This window comes from Rhea pennata, chromosome 3 (assembly GCF_028389875.1).
Source record: "Rhea pennata isolate bPtePen1 chromosome 3, bPtePen1.pri, whole genome shotgun sequence".
NCBI lineage: Eukaryota > Metazoa > Chordata > Aves > Rheiformes > Rheidae > Rhea > Rhea pennata.
In genome coordinates, this window is record NC_084665.1 from 128,714,404 (window position 1) to 128,729,713 (window position 15,310).

The window sequence follows — 15,310 nt, forward strand, 5'->3', positions numbered from 1 at the left end:
CCTCGGCCTCGGCCCCGGAGCCTTCGGCCTCCCCACGGCCCCGGCACCTCGGCTTCCCCGCCACCCCGAAAGGGAGCCCAGGCGGTCGCCGAGGTTGGGATCAGCCTTTATTTCTCTCTATCACGAAGGGAAATCAGCAGTTCAAATACACTTTGGCATGAGAAACAGAGAAACGTCGCTGCAGGGAGTTGTGCTCCCCGCCGGCGCCTAAGGATGAGAAAGATGCTGAGAGCGAAAAGAAATTTCCCGGAGTCATCCGCGAGTTCCCCGCACGGCTCCTGTGCGGCAGGTACTTGGAGGTTCCTATAGATGCGGTTATAGCGTCGTCTGCAGTAAATATCCCCTCTGCTGTCTACCAGCACGTACGGTCGCCAAGCATTGGGATCGCACGGGTTTTCCTGCGGGGAAGGGCGGGCCGCGGGCGCGGCGGCGGGGAGGAGGAGCGCGGCTGGCGCGGGGCGCGGCCCGGCCCGGCGCCGCTCCGCGCCGCACTGCGCCGGGGGGCTGCGGGCTCTGCGGCCCGGCGGCCCCTCGCCGCGGGCGGGGAGCGGGCGTCCTGCCCGGAGCCCCCCCCGGGGCGCGCCGGCCGGCTCCGGCTCCGCCGCCGCCGCTGCCGTGGGACGTCCTCGACGGGGAAAGGTACCGGAATGCCTGCGTTTGGCATTCTAAAAAGAGTTTAAAAAAATAATAATAATAAATTAAAACCAGTGGGGCTGCCGCCCGGGCCGCCGCCGGCGGTTGCGGCTGGCTACGTGACTCCCGGCTGGTTTCCTCGGCCGCGGCGGCGGCATCGCGCTCCCTCTAAGCCCCTCTTAGCCTGATTTGCCTCGGCGGCGCCCCCGGAGCCCCGAGCCGGCCCTGGCCGCCTCCGCGGCGCGGGACGGGGCGCTGCGGGCTCCCGGAGCGAGGGCCGGCGAGAGGCGGGGAGCAGGCGACCGCCGGGACCCGGCGCCCCGCGGGAGCGGAGGGGAGGGGAGGGGAGGGGGCCGCGCCGCGCTCGCCCGGCCGCGCCGTCGCTCCCGGCCGCAGCGGCCCCGGGACCGGAGCTGCGAGCAGGCAGCGCCTCCCGGCGCCGGCTCGTGCGGCCGGTCTCGCTGCCCGGCTCGTCCGCCGCCTTCCCTGCACACGTGTGCACACGCCTGCACACGCCTGCACACGTGTGGACATGCTTGCGCACGCCTGCACACACCTGCACATGCGTAGACATGCTTGCGCATGCCTGCACATGTCTGCACACGTGTGAACATGCTTGCACACACCTGCACACGCTTGCAAAAGCGTGGACATGCTTGCACATGCCTGCGCACGCCTGCACACGTGTGGACATGCTTGCACACGCTTGCAAAAGCGTGGACATGCTTGCACGGTCCCACGCCCCGTTGACAGCAATGCCCTCACGCCCCCCGGCACATTCCCTGGCTCTGGGATAGGGCTCGTGGGGCCGGGCAGGGCCGTGCCGGGCGCGAGGCGGCCAGGTCCCAGCCCGGCCGCTCGCCCCCCGCCCTGGGGCTGCCCCTTTCCTCCCTGTTTCCTCCTGCCCCCCCCAACCCCTTTGGCTCTCCATCAGGTTAAAAAGCTCTCCAGGTCTTCAGTTCAAGTTTCACATTTTGCGGAGTGGTTTGCAAAATAAAATAAAATAAACAAAATGATAAAGATAAAATAAAATAAAATAATAAAATAAAATAAAATGAAACAAAACCATGAAATAAATTTAGACCAACAGCCCCGTCTTCACCTCTGGAAAGGACCAGCAAAGGCTCGGCGAGCGGAGGGAGGCGATGACGTTGCAGTACGTGGCCACGCTGCACCCTGGCAGGGACGCCCGGGTGCCCCCGCCGGCTTTGCCGGTCGTAGGACAGTTCCCTCCGGCTGTGAGCTCCCCTTGGCCGAGGGGGCGCGTGGGGAAAGAGAGGGGGCGCGGGTGGCTACACGGAGCTGCGGCGCTTCATGAGTCCCTGGAAGGCCGAGAGGCTGTGGAGGCCTGTGGAGACGGAGCTGATGGCCGAGCGCTGGGCGTTGCAGAAGCATCTGTTGGAGGGCGTCTCCGCGTAGCGGCCGGGCGAGGAGTGGCTCTGCTCCACGCACGTGTCCGAGGTGGACAGGTCCCTGGGGATGATCATGGGGATGGAGTACTGCAGCTTCTCCCGGCTCTTGTACCATAGGCACGAACACATGGACTGGAAGTGGAGCACCTCCGCGTAGACGTTGCGAAAGCCGCTGCCCCCGCTGCCCACCACCCCGCTGCCACCCCCGCCGCCCCCCACGGCCGCCGTGGTGGAGGAGGCAGTGTCCGTGGTGTGGACGCTGCTGGCCTGTCCATTGCGGGTGAGCAGAGCCCGGTGCTCAGCATCCCGCTTCTCGTCCTCGGCATTCATGGTCATGAAGCGCAGCACCACCAGGTTGAGGAAGGCCCCGATGACCGTCAGCCCAGTCAGGATGTAGACGAAGCTGAAGGCCACGTACTGGGGCTTGTTCTGGAGGGCCTCATCCTTCTGCAGAGCCACGTAGTCTCCAAAGCCGATGGTGGTGAGGGTGATGAAGCAATAGTAATAGGCGTGGAAGAAACTCCAGTGCTCGTAGTAGGAGAACGCGGCTGCCCCGATGCACAGGGTGCTGATGCAAGAGAAGAACCCAATGGTCACCATGTTGGCCATGGAGACCTCGGCCCGTCTCATGCCAAGGCACTTCTTGATGCGGTGGAGGAGGTATTTGACGAAGGTGTTGATCCGCTCGCCCAGGCTCTGGAACATGACGAGGGTGAGGGGGATCCCCAGCAGGGCATACACCATGCAGAAGACCTTCCCTCCATCCGTGCTGGGGGCTGCATGGCCGTACCCTGGTGAGCAAAGACAAAGCGAGTTGGCTTGGTCATTGAACACCTAACATGACGTTTTCTGCTGCCTGAGGGCAGCTGGACGCAGCCATATCTCAGGGTGCAGGGCTGCCATGGTCCTGGAGCAAGCTCCTGAGAGGGACAGCAAGCTGCCCAGCTCTTTGAGGGCAACACTGGGAGCTTTCCTGGAGGAAGCATCCACTGATCTCTGAGCACTTTCTGCAGCATGGTATCTGCTATTTTTAGGGCCTCCTACTGAGTCGGGGGCCTGCCCTCATGCTTCCCTCACAAATCGCTTCCCCAATCTGAGTTTCCTGGCGGTCAAAGCCAGCTGCTGACCCATGCTGCCCTACCCCCGAGATGCAAGGAATGGTTGCAGATGGTTTTTCAGACTAAGAGGATAACAGGATCTCAGAATAAAAATAATGGGGAAGAGGAGAGAAGACAGAAAAAATGAAAAGCCCTCATCTTGCTGGGAGAGGAGCCGGGGGGAGCTGGAGGCGCCTCCGCTGCGGTCCCCGGGCTGGCTGAGGGCAACGGGTCCTCGCTCCTCCACCACCAGCCCCTGAGGGCAGACGGAGGGAGTGTGCACCAGAGACCTGGCCCCGGGGCCCACCCGGATTTCAGCTAATCTCCTTTCTGCACCAAACACATGCAGAGAGGACTTACTCTTCCTTTGCGCTGCCAGATTATTTGCCTCTAATGGATGCTGGGGGGTTGAAACAGAGAAAAGGCAGCTGAGACTGAGGAAATCTGCAGCTGCCTCCCCAGCTGGGTGCTCTGGGGTGCCGTGAGCTCCCGTCTGCATCCCAGTGCCGATCCTGGCCCCTCTCCGGCTCCAGCACCCTCTGCGTGCTGCATCGGGTCCTGGAGTCAGGGCAGGGGGCAGGACACCCTGTCTGGACCCCATCCTGGGCTCCATCTTGGCATGACTTGGAGGACCTGAGAATGCTTTTCGAGGTGAGGTTGGATGGAGACCCAAACATCACAGGATTTGTCCAGCTTTCTGCTGATATATTTGAAGAGGAGGAAAAGAAAATAGCAGTTTTGTTTAACCCACACCACAAAGCTCAGCTCAGAGAGACCAGTTTCACTTTAGCAGAGGACACCAGGGCACAGGAGCCCCTTTCTGATCAAGGCCAGGTGAGCCCACACCTCCCCACTGCCAGGAGAGGACTATAACCATCAGGCTGGATGATCCTCCAGGACCCCTTCCCACCTGGTGAGCCCACATCTCCCAGCTGCCAGGAGGGGGCTACAGCCAGCGGGCTGGATGGTCCTCCAGGTCCTGCTCCAGCCCCCTTCCCACCTGGTGAGCCCACATCTCCCAGCTGCCAGGAGGGGGCTACAGCCAGCGGGCTGGATGGTCCTCCAGGTCCTGCTCCAGCCCCCTTCCCACCTGGTGAGCCCACATCTCCCAGCTGCCAGGAGGGGGCTACAGCCAGCGGGCTGGATGGTCCTCCAGGTCCTGCTCTAGCCCCCTTCCCACCTGGTGAGCCCACATCTCCCAGCTGCCAGGAGGGGGCTACAGCCAGCAGGCTGGATGGTCCTCCAGGTCCTGCTCCAGCCCTCTTCTCCCCTGGGGGAGTGGTCCATGTGTCCGGTGCTCTCCGAAGGTGCCCTCACCCCCGAGCAGCTGCTATTCCCCTCTACTTTTTCCCTCTCCTTCCCTCCCTCTCTGGCTCACAGCAAACCCCGAAGCCGTGTGCTCTGTGTGGAGCAGTGCCAGTGCCAAGGCTGGAGGCAACTTGACCTTAGACGCCCCGGAGCCGGCTGGCAGGGCAGCCGACAGGAGCGCCCCACTCCTGACCCGGCGTCCGAACCGCCCCAGGGATGTGCCACATCCCTTCATCTTTTTCCTTCTTTCCTGCGCAATTCCCCTCCCTGCCCCGTCCAATGCGGGGCTCCGCGGGCGATTCCTCGGGCAGCGGCTCCGGCGGAGCGCTGCGGAAAGCCCGTAGGCTTTTCCCAGAGCCGGGGTGCTCCGGGAGCAGAGGCCGGTGTGCCCCCGAGTGCACTCGACGCGGTCAGGGGTTGCTATGCCCGCGGGCTGGCACAGCACGGCACGGCACGGCACAGCACGGCCGGGTCCGGGCGCTCCGGGCTCCCTCCGCGGCGGGTGCTGCAAGGCGGCACGGCGGGACTACGTGGCATGTCCCTGAGGACCGTGGCCGGCTCGTGTCCTTTTTAGGGCCGTGGAGGAGCCGGGGCGGATCCGCCTGTTATTCCCCGGGAGCAGGTGCAGGCGGCAGCTGGCTCCGGGCCTGCAGTAAATCTCGGGCTGTCGGGCGCGATGGATGGCCGGGATTAGCGGGCAGCTGTCTCTGCGCCGCGGGAAGGGGCCGGCGGGGTTGCTGTCAGCAAAGCCACGGAGGGCGTCGCTTCCCCGGGGCTGGGAGGACGGTGGAAACGTCTCGGAGGCGACTGCCTGGAAAACTGGACAAGGAAAAGGGCTGGGAAGGCAGAGTGAGCGTCACGGGCCTGGGCCTCGGGGTGCGGGGAGCCAGGGCAGGGTTTGGGGATGCAGAGACACAGGGATGCAGGGACACAGGGATGCAGGGTTGCAGGGATGCAGGGCCAGGGTAGGGGGACGCAGGGACACAGGGACACAGGGCAGGGTAGGGGGATGCAGGGACACAGGGATGCAGGGACACAGGGACACAGGGCCAGGGTAGGGGGATGCAGGGACACAGGGATGCAGGGACACAGGGACACAGGGCAGGGTAGGGGGATGCAGGGACATGGGGATGCAGGGACACAGGGACACAGGGCAGGGTAAGGGGTGCAGGGACACAGGGACGCAGGGATGCAGGGCAGGGTAGGGGGATGCAGGGACATGGGGATGCAGGGACACAGGGCAGGGTAGGGGGTGCAGGGACACGGGGATGCAGGGACACAGGGATGCAGGGACACAGGACAGGGTAGGGGGTGCAGGGACACGGGGATGCAGGGACACAGGGATGCAGGGACACGGGGCAGGGTAGGGGGTGCAGGGACACGGGGATGCAGGGACACAGGGACACAGGGCAGGGTAGGGGGTGCAGGGACACGGGGATGCAGGGACACAGGGATGCAGGGACACAGGACAGGGTAGGGGGTGCAGGGACACGGGGATGCAGGGACACAGGGACACAGGGCAGGGTAGGGGGTGCAGGGACACGGGGATGCAGGGACACAGGGATGCAGGGACACGGGGCAGGGTAGGGGGTGCAGGGACACGGGGATGCAGGGACACAGGGATGCAGGGACACAGGGATGCAGGGACACGGGGCAGGGTAGGGGGTGCAGGGACACGGGGATGCAGGGACACAGGGATGCAGGGACACGGGGCAGGGTAGGGGGTGCAGGGACACGGGGATGCAGGGACACAGGGACACAGGGCAGGGTAGGGGGTGCAGGGACACGGGGATGCAGGGACACAGGGATGCAGGGACACGGGGCAGGGTAGGGGGTGCAGGGACACGGGGATGCAGGGACACGGGGATGCAGGGACACAGGGATGCAGGGACACGGGGCAGGGTAGGGGGTGCAGGCAGCCAGGGCAGAGCGAGGCGAATCCCAGAAGACACCAACTGCCGGGAGCTGGGGCGGGGTGCGAAGCGGCCAGGGAAGAAGCCCCCCAGCACAGCAAAGCGCCGTGGGACAGGCAGGCGCCGAGCGTGGGCCAGGGCCGGCGGCCGCAGCCGGGGGAGGCGGGTGGGCGCCCGGCGCTGCAGCGCGCCCCGGGCTCCCGTGTCCCCCCAGGGCAGTGGCCTCCTCCGGCACGCGCCGGCCCGCCGGAAAGCTCGGCCGGCCGAGCCCCGCGCCGGCCCCCGCCCGTCCCCGCCGCTTCCAAGAGCGGCGAGTATCTCATGGAAAGGTTTGGAGGGAGCTTGTCCCCCCCCCCCAGTGCCCCCCGCCGTGCCAGCGGCGCGAGCTCGGCCGAGTTTCAGGTCGCGCCGGCAGTGCCGATCTCCCTCCGTCGACCGCGGCCAAGAGCAACACGGGCTGCGCCTGCACCCGCGACGCAGCCGGTGTCAGGCCTCAGCCCGGGGGCCTCGGCCGCCCCCCGGGGCCGGCGCGGGGTTGGGGGTGGGGGGCAGCCCCACGCTCCCCCGGCAGGGCCAGGGGCACGGGGGGGTTGGGGGGCGTGCGGCGCGGTGCCCGTCCGCTGCGCCCCCCTGGGAAACGCCCCGGCTCTGCGGGCTGAGCAAACGCGCCGGCAGATAGCGGCTGGGAAAGGCGACACGTGGCGGCGGCACAAGCGCCGCCGGCCCCCCCGGCCCCCCCGGCAGCCTGGCGCGAGGGGATGCACGTCTGGCACGGCATGGCACGGCATGGCACGGTGCGGTGCCTCGCTCCGTCCGCCCGCTCCGGGCGTTTTCCCCGGCTCCGCGGCAGGCACGTCCCACCGCTGCCCGGCCACCCACGCAGCCTCCCGCGGGGGTCTTCATCCCCCCACCCAGCCGCCTCCCGTCCACCCGGCTTCACACACAGCTTTTTGTCCATCTGTCCGTCTAGCTAAGCAAGCCTCCATCCACCTGTCCAGCCAGTCGGACAGCCACCCTCCCACACCGGGATCCATCCGTGCGTCCATCGGCGCGTCACGCGTCCACCCAGCTACGCGCCCGTGCAGGCGCGCGCCCGCCTGCGCATCCCCCCGTGCCTGCATCCGCGCACGCACCCACCCGCGCACCCACCCGTGCTGCCCCCCCTCGGCACCCCCCCCGCCGCCGCGCGCCCAGGCCGCAGGCCCCAGCGGGGGGGACGGGAGCTCGGCTCAGCCCGCGCCGCGGAGACGCCCCCCGCCCCGGCCCCTCCGCCCGCCGTCGCTCGCCCCATCGTCTCGCGGGCGCACGGCCCGACCTGCCGGTCCCAGCGCCACCGCCGCCCCCTCCTCCCACCCCAGGTTTGTCCCAGCTGAGCACCGTGGGGGCTCAGAGCCCCCCCCCCCCCCGTGTCCCGCGGGACCTGCCAGGGAGGGAGGATGGAGCAGGGAGACCTCGGACTCCCTCTCTCCCCGCTTGCGTGCAGGGAGGGGGGGGGTCAAGGGAGAGGCAGGGAGCACGGGGTGGATTGGGGGGGGGCAGAGCGGCTGCCCCCCTGCCCGCGGCGCCGCTTTCCCCGGCGGGCGGCCGAGCGCGCGGGCGCGCGCCAGGGCGGATGGTGTCATGGAAAATCCGCTCGCCGGCCAACGGCCCTGTTTGCGCCGGCGAGAAGCCCGGTGAGTTCGCGCCGCGCCTTGGGGCGCCGCCAGGCCCCTTCTCCCGGCTCCTCGCCGCTCCGGCCGCCTCCGACCCGTCCCCCCCCCGCCGCCCCGGGCACGGCGGGAGCTCCCGCTCCACGGGACACGGGGATGCTCTCCACAACGTCGGCTTCTCCGAGTGCTTCCTACCGCTGGGGCATCTTTCCCCAGGAAAAATCGCCGCGGCGGCAGCGAGCGGGTCGAGGCGGACGCTCGCGGCCCGTTTCCGGGGGAGCTCCCAGCTGCTCCCTGCTTGCTCGGCCCCGGGCAATAAATCCGGCTCGCCTCCGGGCACCGCCGCTCCGGCACGTGTTGTTTACGCCTCGCTTTGAGTCGGGCTTTTGCCGGAGTTTAATGAGGCATCGGCTGAGGGAGGCCGGGCCGGGAGGGGGCCGGGAGACGCGGTTATTAATTGCTGTTATCTCCCCGGGATGGAAATTTTATAGCCTGGGCAGCCGGGGAGGAGGGAGAGGGGCCGGGGGGGGGTGGGAGCGGGGCTGCAGCAGGGATCGCCCGGCGGCGTTGCTGCCCCTCTGGAGGGGCCGAGCGGGCCGCGGAGCGGTGCGGGGGCCCCGAGCACCACGGGCATGCGGGCCAGGGCTCGTAGCGTGCAGGAAGGGTTGGAAACCCGCTCTCGGCCCTTGGGACACGGCCTGGACGCTGCTCTGGTCCCAGGGTGTGTGTCCCCTCTTGATGGCAGCTCCTCATCCTGCCAGGCCTCTTCTCACTCATTCCTGCTAAAGGGAACAGCGGCAGAGGTGCTGCTGGTGAACATGCCCTCACTAGGTTTCAGGGTGAACACTCTAGCTTAACCACAGGCAGAGAGGACAGGGGAGGGGGGGTGGCCTTATGCCTAACTGGAGAGGGAAGGAGAGCTGTCCTGCTCTCCTCTATCCCTCTCCAAAGCCTGCGGTGCCGGAGTCCCAGCTGGCGGCCCGGCTGGGCAGAGCCCATGGCCCCTCTGGCTGGCGCCGTGCTATGGGGGTCAGAGCACAGCCCCTACCTCAGGAAGGGCCCCCAAAACTCAGCCCCTCTCCCTGGCCAGCGATTTCCCCCAAACTCGCTCAGCGCCCTGGAGGCTTCTCCTCTACTGGGACTGACCGTGGGGTCAGGAGAGAGTGAGACCCCCGGACCAGGACCACTCAGAGCCCCTTTCCCAAGGGGCATCCCGGGACGCCAGCAGCAGGGATTTGAGTGACCGGACTGTGTTGACGAGCCGTAGGGGTGGCATGAACAGACCCGCTGCTGCCCCAGCTCTGAGAGAAACTGTTGCAGTTTTTCCCTCTAATATGTTAACTCTGAAACCTACCAAAGGCCTGTTTATGGGCACCTGCACTCATTGCCACAGCTGATCGGTTGTGGGAGGCACAGCTAGCACAGAATGAGACCAGAAAGGTCCAGGGGGCCTGGAGAGGGTGGGCGCTCCATCCCTGGCCGTCATCCCCCAGGACCAGCTCCTCCACCGCCAGCCGGGCCTGACGCTGCCCCGACTGGCAGGCTCCTCTTCCTGCCCCTGAAGCTGCATCCCCTGAGGCCAGAGACCCCCCATTGCATTTATCCCCCCTCCATCCCAGAGCCCATCTGTGAACCCACCACTGCCCCCTGCCCGCCCCCCCCAGAAATCCCTCCCCGCTCCCCATGGCGGCTCAGTGCGGCGGGGGCGCGTGAGCAGTTCGGGAGTGGGGGAAACCGAATTGCAGCGCAGATGAAAATAGCACCGGGGCACGAAGCACAGAGCGCGGTATTCGTCCTGGCTTGGGTTCAGGCCGGACCTGCCAGCTCGGCCGCGGGCCGGCTGCCGAGCTCCCGGCCCGTGGCTGCAGACACCCCGCGCCTTTGCGTGCCCGGAGCCGCCGGGGCCGCGGGGCCGGTCCCGTGCTCACCCCCCGGCCCAGGAGGGTCATTAACTGGAGGGAGCATTTTGGAGCTCCCAAACGCTCACTCTGGCCAAAAAACCCGGCAAGAATGGGGCTAGGATGAGATTTGCACCCTCCTTTTTACAGCCTCCTCTGCGGCGCCAAGCTAAGGGCTCCAAGCCCCGGGCTTGCTCCGTGCTCCGGGGTCCCTCTCCGCTCCGGACACAGCCACCTGCGCTCCCGCTCGTGGGGTCTCCCGCCGGAGACCGACCCTGGGAACACGGTGCACGTTAATCGGAAAGCCTCTCTCGCGGGAGCCTCAGCTTGCGTCGCCCATTGGCTCTTTTCCCAGGAAAAATAAATAATAATAGTAATATATATATATATAAAAAAAGACAGAATGGAAGAAAAACTTTCTGACCGGGACCTGCTGACCTCCGCGCTCTCCCTCCTTCCCGCTTTAAAGCCGCCCTCGGGCCGGAGCGCCCGAGCTCGCGCCACGCGGGGACCGCGGGGCGTCTCGAGGGGCCGGCAGCGCTCTGCCTCTGCCGCGGGAGGCGAGGAAGGGCGCACGCGGCGCGGGGCCCCGAAACGCCCCGGCGTGGAAGCAGCCGGGTTTTCCTTCCCCTCTTCCCCGCCAGGAGTTCGTGGCTTGGGATGATTTTGCTCGCTTCGCTGTTAGGGACTGGCCCGGTTCAGGAAGCGCCTTTCTAAGGGAGCTCACATCTTCCCTAGGAATTACCGGGTTTCGGTTAAAACCGACGCTGAGAGTTGCGCATTTTCGTACGTGCAGCCCTGTCCACCCGCTGCGCACCCTCGGGCGCCACGGAAAGAGCTCGGGGTTGCTTTGCGAGGCGACCCCGGTTCCCGCGGAGCAGTAAAGCCCGCGGGTGGGGAAATTCCCTCCGCGTTTCCCCGCTGCCCGCCGCCCTCCCGGGCTGTCGCACCTTCGCCGACGGGCTCGTCCCGCTGCCGCCTCCGCAGGGAGAAGCCCCCCGGCCTGCAGCCCTTTGCAGTTTTCCCTGTTTCCCTGCTGCATCCCTCAGTCGCCGGGACCCCCCCGGAGCAGCCTCGGCCCCTCCAGGCGCTCTGCACCACGTGTTGCCCAAAACCATCCTGGAGGGCTGGGAAAGGGGGGTCCCTGCCCCAGGCAACGGTCCGAATCCCCCCACACACACCGGACCTGCCGTCCCAAAGCTGCTTTCACCCTTTGGGGCCAGAAAGCAGGGATTCAGGGTGGGATGGTTTGGGGGGGGGGAGCTGGGTGAGACCCCGAGGACAGGGAGGACTGTGGTGGCGGGGAGCCCCATGGCCATGGGGATGGAGCAGTGGGGGGGGGGAGGTCTGGATTAGGCCCCCAAAGGTGTGTGGGGGGTGGAACTTCTGAGGACCCTGGGGCTGTGGGGACAGGAGCTGACTGGGGGGACTGGTCTGGTGGAGAGACCAGAGACCGTGGTGGGTGTCCCCGAGGACAGGGGGCCCATCCAGCGGGGTCCCTGATGCCTCGGGGATGGGCACAGCAGGGAGGGTCCGGACACGGGTTTTGGGGTGGTGGGGGCCAGCAGGGCGAGCAGCCCCGATGCCTCGGGGATGGGCACTGCAGGGAGGGTCCAGAGAGGGGTTCTCAGTGGTGGGGCAGCTGGCTGGGTGAGCAGACTTGAAGCTGCGGGAATGGGAGCTTTGGGGAGGGTCGCGGCAGGGGCTCCAGAGGACACCAGAGCCGCAGGAATGGGAGCTCCAAAGGACAGCGGAGCCGGAGCTGCGGGGCTGGGAGCTGGGGGGTGGCCGGGGCGGGAGCTCGGGGGGACACTGGAGCCGGTGCCCGGGGCTTGGAGCTGTGGGGCGGCCGGGGCGGGGGCTCTGAAGGACTCTGGAGCTGGTGCCCGGGGCTGCTAGCCGGGGGGCGGCCGGGGCGGGGGCTCGGGGGCACACCGGAGCCAGTGCCCGGGGCTGGGAGCCGGGGGGCGGCCGGGGCGGGGGCTCGGGGGCACACCGGAGCCAGTGCCCGGGGCTGGGAGTGGGGAGGCAGCCGGGGCGGGGGCTCGGGGGCACACCGGAGCCAGTGCCCGGGACCGGGAGCTGGGGGGGCGGCCGGGGCGGGGGCTCGGGGGCACACCGGAGCCAGTGCCCGGGACCGGGAGCTGGGGGGCGGCCGGGGCAGGGGCTCCGAGGACTCTGGAGCCGGTGCCCGGGGCTGGTAGCCGGGGGGCGGTCGGGGCGGGGGCTCGGAGGGACATCGGAGCCAGTGCCCGGGGCTGGGAGCCGGGGGGCGGTCGGGGCGGGGGCTCGGGGGCACACCGGAGCCGGTGCCCGGGACCGGGAGCGGGGGGGCGGCCGGGACGGGGGCTCGGGGGGACACCGGAGCCGGTGCCCGGGACCGGGAGCGGGGCGGCGGCCGGGACGGGGGCTCGGGGGGCAGCGGCGGCGGCCGGTACCTATGGTGGTGATGACGGTGATGGCGAAGTAGAAGGAGCCGGCGAATTTCCACTGCACGCCGGCCTTGTGCGGCTTGAGCTTGAGCACGACCCACTCGAGCTCGCGGTAGCTCTCGGCGCTGAGGTTGTACTTGCTCTTGAGCTCCAGGCGCTTCGCCTCCAGCCGCCGCCGCTCCGCCGTCTCCTCCTCGGACTCGAGCGCGTCGAAGACGGCGGCGCCCACCAGCAGGTACGTGAAGGTGCACATGATGAGCGCCAGCGTCCGCACGTTCTGCCGCTTCATGGTGCGCGGCCGGCGGCGGCGGGCGGCGCTGGCGGGGCCGCGGCGGCGCGCGCCGTCTGGGGCATGGCGGCGGCGGAGGGGCCGCGGCGGCGGCGGCGGCGGCGGCGGGGCCGCGGCGGCGGCGGCGGCGGCGGCGGCGGCGGGGACGGCGGCGGGGACGGGGGGGGCGGGGGCGGCCCGCGGGCGGGGGCGGAGCTGTCCTTCAGCACCACCGCCGCCCCGCCCCGCCCGGCCCGGCCCGGCCCGGCCCGGCCCCGCCCCGCCCCGACCCGGCGCGACCCGGCAGCGGCACCGGCAGCGGCACCGACCTCCGCCACCCCGCAGCCACCGTCGGCACCGGCCACCGCAGCCACACGCACGCCGGCGTCGGATGCTGCACACACCGGCACCCGCACCCGCACCCGCACCGGGCACTGCACACAGCAGCACCAGCACCAGCACCCGCACCCGCACCCACACCTGCACCCGCACCCGCACCCGCACCCGCACCGGGCACTGCACACAGCAGCACCAGCACCGGCACCCGCACCCGCACCCACACCTGCACCCGCACCCGCACCCGCACAGGGCACTGCACACAGCAGCACCAGCACCGGCACCCGCACCCGCACCCACACCTGCACCCGCACCCGCACCCGCACCCGCACCGGGCACTGCACACAGCAGCACCAGCACCGGCACCCGCACCCGCACCCACACCTGCACCCGCACCCGCACCCGCACAGGGCACTGCACACAGCAGCACCAGCACCGGCACCCGCACCCGCACCCACACCTGCACCCGCACCCGCACCTGCACCCACACCTGCAGCGGCACCCGCACCCGCACCAGCCACTGCACACAGCAGCAGCAGCACCAGCACCGGCACCCGCACCCGCACCCACACCTGCACCCGCACCCGCACCTGCACCCACACCTGCAGCGGCACCCGCACCTGCACCCACACCGGGCACTGCACACAGCAGCACCAGCACCTGCACCCGCACCCACACCTGCACCTGCACCCGCACCCGCACCCACACCGGGCACTGCACACAGCAGCACCAGCACCTGCACCCGCATCCACACCTGCACCTGCACCAGCACCTGCACCCGCACCCACACCTGCACTGGCACCTGCACCCGCACCGGGCACTGCACACAGCAGCACCAGCACCGGCACCCGCACCCGCACCCACACCTGCACCTGCACCCGCACCCGCACCCACACCGGGCACTGCACACAGCAGCACCAGCACCTGCACCCGCATCCACACCTGCACCTGCACCAGCACCTGCACCCGCACCCACACCTGCACTGGCACCTGCACCCGCACCAGGCACTGCACACAGCAGCACCAGCACCTGCACTTGCACCTGCACCCACACCCACACCAGCACCGGCACCTGCACCCAGACCTGCACCCGCACTGGGCACTGCACACAGCAGCACCAGCACCTGCACTTGCACCTGCACCCACACTGGCACCTGCACCGGCACTGAACACCACACACAGCAGCACCAGCACCTGCACCCACACTTGCGCCAGCACCAGCACCCGCCCCGGCCCCCGCACCAGACACTGCACACACCAGTACTAGCACCAGCACCTGCACCCACAGCGGCCGTTGCACTGGCACCTGCGCCCACACCCACACCTGCATTGGCACCGACAGCAGCACCTGCTGCACTGGCGTCAATACCCCCACCCACAGCCAGCTCCAGCCACTGCGCTGCTACCTCCACCAGCACTGGCCACCATACACACCAGCACCAGCACCAGCCACCGCACCGGCCCCCCCACCTGCACCAGCACTGGCCACCACGCCGACACCGGCACGTGCATGCACCAGCACTCCCTCCCGACACAGGGGCACACAGACACCCACCCACCCCAAGAGCCGCACGGACGTGCGGACACCCCAGTCGGCTCAGGCAGCCTGTGGGGCTTTTTTCTGGGTGGCTTTGCTCTGCCCCAAGCCTGTCATGCAGCTGCGGCTCTGCAGAGGGCTTCGAGGGTGTCACTGCCTTTGGCAGCAAGGAGGCTGCAAGCCCCTCGGCAGCCCTGCGCCTCCACTGCCTGCATCTTGCAAAAGGGGTTTTGCCGGGCTCCTGGCATCTCCAGGGGTGCGAGCTGGCGTCCCCATCCCTGATACACTTGGTCTTGCCAGAGAGAGGTCACACAGGGCTGGGAACCAGAGCCAGCAGGGGTGGGGGCTGCATTAGCACAAGCCAGAGAAAGGGCCGCTGAGCAGAGCGGGCTTTGGGAGTCTCCAGGGCAGGTGGAGTGTCCTGCCCCAGCTGCAGGCGTCCTCAGCTGGGGCCAGCTGCTGTGGCACCACCGTTGTGGCCTCTCCTGCTGTGGGAATAGTGGCCTGTGTTACTCCCATCCTGGGCTGCGGCAGCATGGCGCCAAGGTACGTCCCTCCCCGCCTTTGGAGAGCAGAAAAAGCCCAGAGGACATTAATTTGTTTATTTTCATAGCAATGTGCAAATAACGCAGGCAGCAAGATCTGCCCTGCAGCATGTCCAAGACCTGCCCATTCCCCTTGCAATGTCCCACCAGCCAAGGAGCTCGCGCGAATGCATCCGTGCCCAGAGAGGACCCGGGCCACCGCACGCACCATGCGGGGACAGAGTTGAAACCGCCCAAAGCAGCTGCGCTGGGGCTTTCCCTGACTCCAAAGAGGTGGCAACG

The 15,310-nt window shown here is 68.3% G+C and overlaps 1 protein-coding gene across 1 annotated transcript; it reads right to left on the reverse strand.

Moving 5' to 3' along the window:
- Nucleotides 1-1,649: 1,649 nt before the first annotated feature.
- KCNK3 (potassium two pore domain channel subfamily K member 3) lies at nt 1,650-12,631 on the reverse strand. The gene is made up of 2 exons (XM_062573343.1): nt 12,349-12,631; nt 1,650-2,836 (listed from the first exon to the last, which is right to left on the reverse strand). The coding sequence occupies exons 1-2, from the start codon at nt 12,629-12,631 to the stop codon at nt 1,926-1,928; spliced, it is 1,194 nt and encodes a 397-aa protein (XP_062429327.1). The 3' UTR covers nt 1,650-1,925.
- Between the last annotated feature and the right edge of the window lie 2,679 nt (nt 12,632-15,310).

Coding starts and splice junctions, on each gene's coding strand:
- KCNK3 (XM_062573343.1), bottom strand. CDS start 12,631: ATGAAGCGGCAGAACGTGCGGACGCTGGCGCTCATCATGTGCACCTTC. Junction 2,837..12,348: donor CACCGTCATCACCACCATAG/GTACCGGCCGCC, acceptor TTTGCTCACCAG/GGTACGGCCATGCAGCCCCC.